Source organism: Macrobrachium rosenbergii, chromosome 59 (assembly GCF_040412425.1).
Source record: "Macrobrachium rosenbergii isolate ZJJX-2024 chromosome 59, ASM4041242v1, whole genome shotgun sequence".
NCBI lineage: Eukaryota > Metazoa > Arthropoda > Malacostraca > Decapoda > Palaemonidae > Macrobrachium > Macrobrachium rosenbergii.
The window spans coordinates 4,637,708-4,640,207 of record NC_089799.1 but is presented as its reverse complement, the minus strand read 5'-3'; the positions used below and the strand labels follow the sequence as shown (position 1 = coordinate 4,640,207).

Genomic DNA, 2,500 nt, shown 5'->3' with positions numbered 1-2,500 from the left:
CAATCCCCAGAATATAAAGCAATATGCCATATTCTGGATGACTACGTTTTCATCACAAACTCTGGTCTAGTCAGAGAAAAAACGTCCTAATCTCCTCTTTCATTCTCCTTTTTTAGTTTTCTGCAAAAGAAAAATATTGTGCCGGCTTTGTCTGTCTGTCCGCAGTTTATTCTATCGGCACTTTTTCTGTCCGCCCTTAGATCTTAAAAACTACTGAGGCTACAGGACTGCAAATTGGTATGTTGATCATCCACCCTCCAATCATCAAACATACCGAATTACAACCCTCTACCCTCAGTATTTTTTTTTTATTTTATTTAAAGTTAAAGGTAGCCATAATAGTGCTTCTGGCAACGTTATAGGACAGGCCACCACCGGGCAGTGGTTAAAGTTTCAATTATACCGAGACCACCGAAAGATAGATCTATTTTCGGTGGCCTTGATTATAACTTCGGCGTTTTTTACATGTTTTTCTTTTCTTTCAGATAAACCAAAAGTGACCCTGTCCCTTGGGAGGTCACTAAACGCGAAAAATCTCAGAGAAGGGAACGACATCTTCTTCGAGTGCCAGGTCGATGCTAATCCCCCTCCGTACAAGGTCTCGTGGCTTCATCAGGTAATCGAAGGATGTCAGATTTTCTTCTTCTTCTTCTTCTCTCTCTCTCTCTCTCTCTCTCCCGAAGTAATTGTTTTATTACCTTAAAAGGTTGTTAATTTTCTCAACTGGAAATTCTCTCTCTCTCTCTCTCTCTCTCTCTCTCTCTCTCTCTCTCTCTCTCTCTCTCTCTCTCTTTTCCCTGAAGTTATTCTGCTATCACCTTAATAGAATGTAGTTTCATCAACTGGAAATTATTCTCTCTCTCTCTCTCTCTCTCTCTCTCTCTCTCTCTCTCTCTCTCTCTCTCTCTCTCTCTCTTCTCTGAAGTAATTCTGCTATCACCTTAATAGACTGTAGTTTCATCAACTGGAAATTATCTCTCTCTCTCTCTCTCTCTCTCTCTCTCTCTCTCTCTCTCTCTCTCTCTCTCTCTCTCTCTGATTTCGAGTAATGTCTTCTGAGAAAGAGCATTCAGAGACCTCTAGTTGTCTGCTCGCAGTAATAAAAGGAAGTTGAATTGAAAAGAAAGGCTTTGAATAGGTAATCTTGAATTTTTCATTATATTTTTAAAATGTTTAATGTGCTTTCCCTTGATTTTATTCTTTGTGCGCATTTAAACAGTTAGTTAACCGAGAACGTATGTGCTTGCTGGTAAAGATTAATTTTTTATGTCGGCTCAATGCATTCTTAATGAAATTAGGCATTTTTGGAAATATCTACATGTTCGTGTCTTTAATAGCATGGAAGGTTTCATGTGTGTGTATATATATATATATATATATATATATATATATATATATATATATATATATATATATATATATATATATATATATATATATATATATATATATATATATATATATATCTTTATATATACATACATATATACACACACAAATATATACATGTATATATATAAATATGTAGACTGAAAAACGAGAGATTTGATATAAATCAAAGTAAAATCATAATTGGACGACTGAGCTTCGTAGAGGTGACAGTTCATGTTGCAAAGAGAATAAATTAGTATTTCAGAGAACGAGGAACTGATTTCAGCGCCTTAAGTACTGGTTGAGATTGTGGAAAAATATTTTGGGAGTCACCTTTTCTTCCTTATAAGACCACTTTTAAGTGTCTCAATTGCTAGTATGTTTCAAAACAAAATTTATTTTACATTTTAAAAACAAAGAAAATAATTAAAATAACTTAAGTTAACAGTAAAAAACTCGCTAAAAATTTAAACAACATGGTCAAATAATTCAGAAGAATTATTTCACTAAGTGACTTGATCAAATACAAAATAGAACTCTAATTAACACGAGTGTGTTCCAAAACAAAGTCTTTTTTATTATAAAAAAAAAGAATGAACAATTAAAAGAACCTATATTACTAGCAAAAAACTTGCTGAAAATTTCAACAAAACCAATAACGTAATTCAGAATTACTATACAAAATAACTTGATCACGTACCACATAACATTCTAATAGAAATAAATATACCACGGACTTTTTTTTCTTTTGTCTGCATGTTTTCACGAAACAGCAAACAACTGTGATCAATGTCCTTCAGGCAGATTTTCATAAATGAATACTATCCCCGTTGTGCGACAATCATTCAACAATTTCAGGACGCGTTCGGCGATCGCCCCCGACATATACGTTGCAAGCTAAAATGTCAACTTGAAAACGAGCGTTTATTCATGCGTACAGAGATGAATGTGTATGTGGGTTGATGTGTGTGTGTGCATATATACATACATACATACATATATATATATATATATATATATATATATATATATATATATATATATATATATATATATATATACATATACATACATACATATATGAATGTATATATACAGTATATATTATATATATATATATATATATATA

The 2,500-nt window shown here is 32.5% G+C and overlaps 1 protein-coding gene across 1 annotated transcript in view; it reads left to right on the top strand.

The window, feature by feature from the left end:
* LOC136837708 (nephrin-like) overlaps window positions 1-2,500 on the top strand; it is a 444,783-nt gene that overhangs the window by 402,085 nt on the left and 40,198 nt on the right. Inside the window, exon 9 of the mRNA XM_067102607.1 lies at window positions 486-616. Within this exon, the coding sequence (XP_066958708.1) occupies window positions 486-616 (131 nt within the window). The remainder of the gene's footprint in view (window positions 1-485; window positions 617-2,500) is intronic.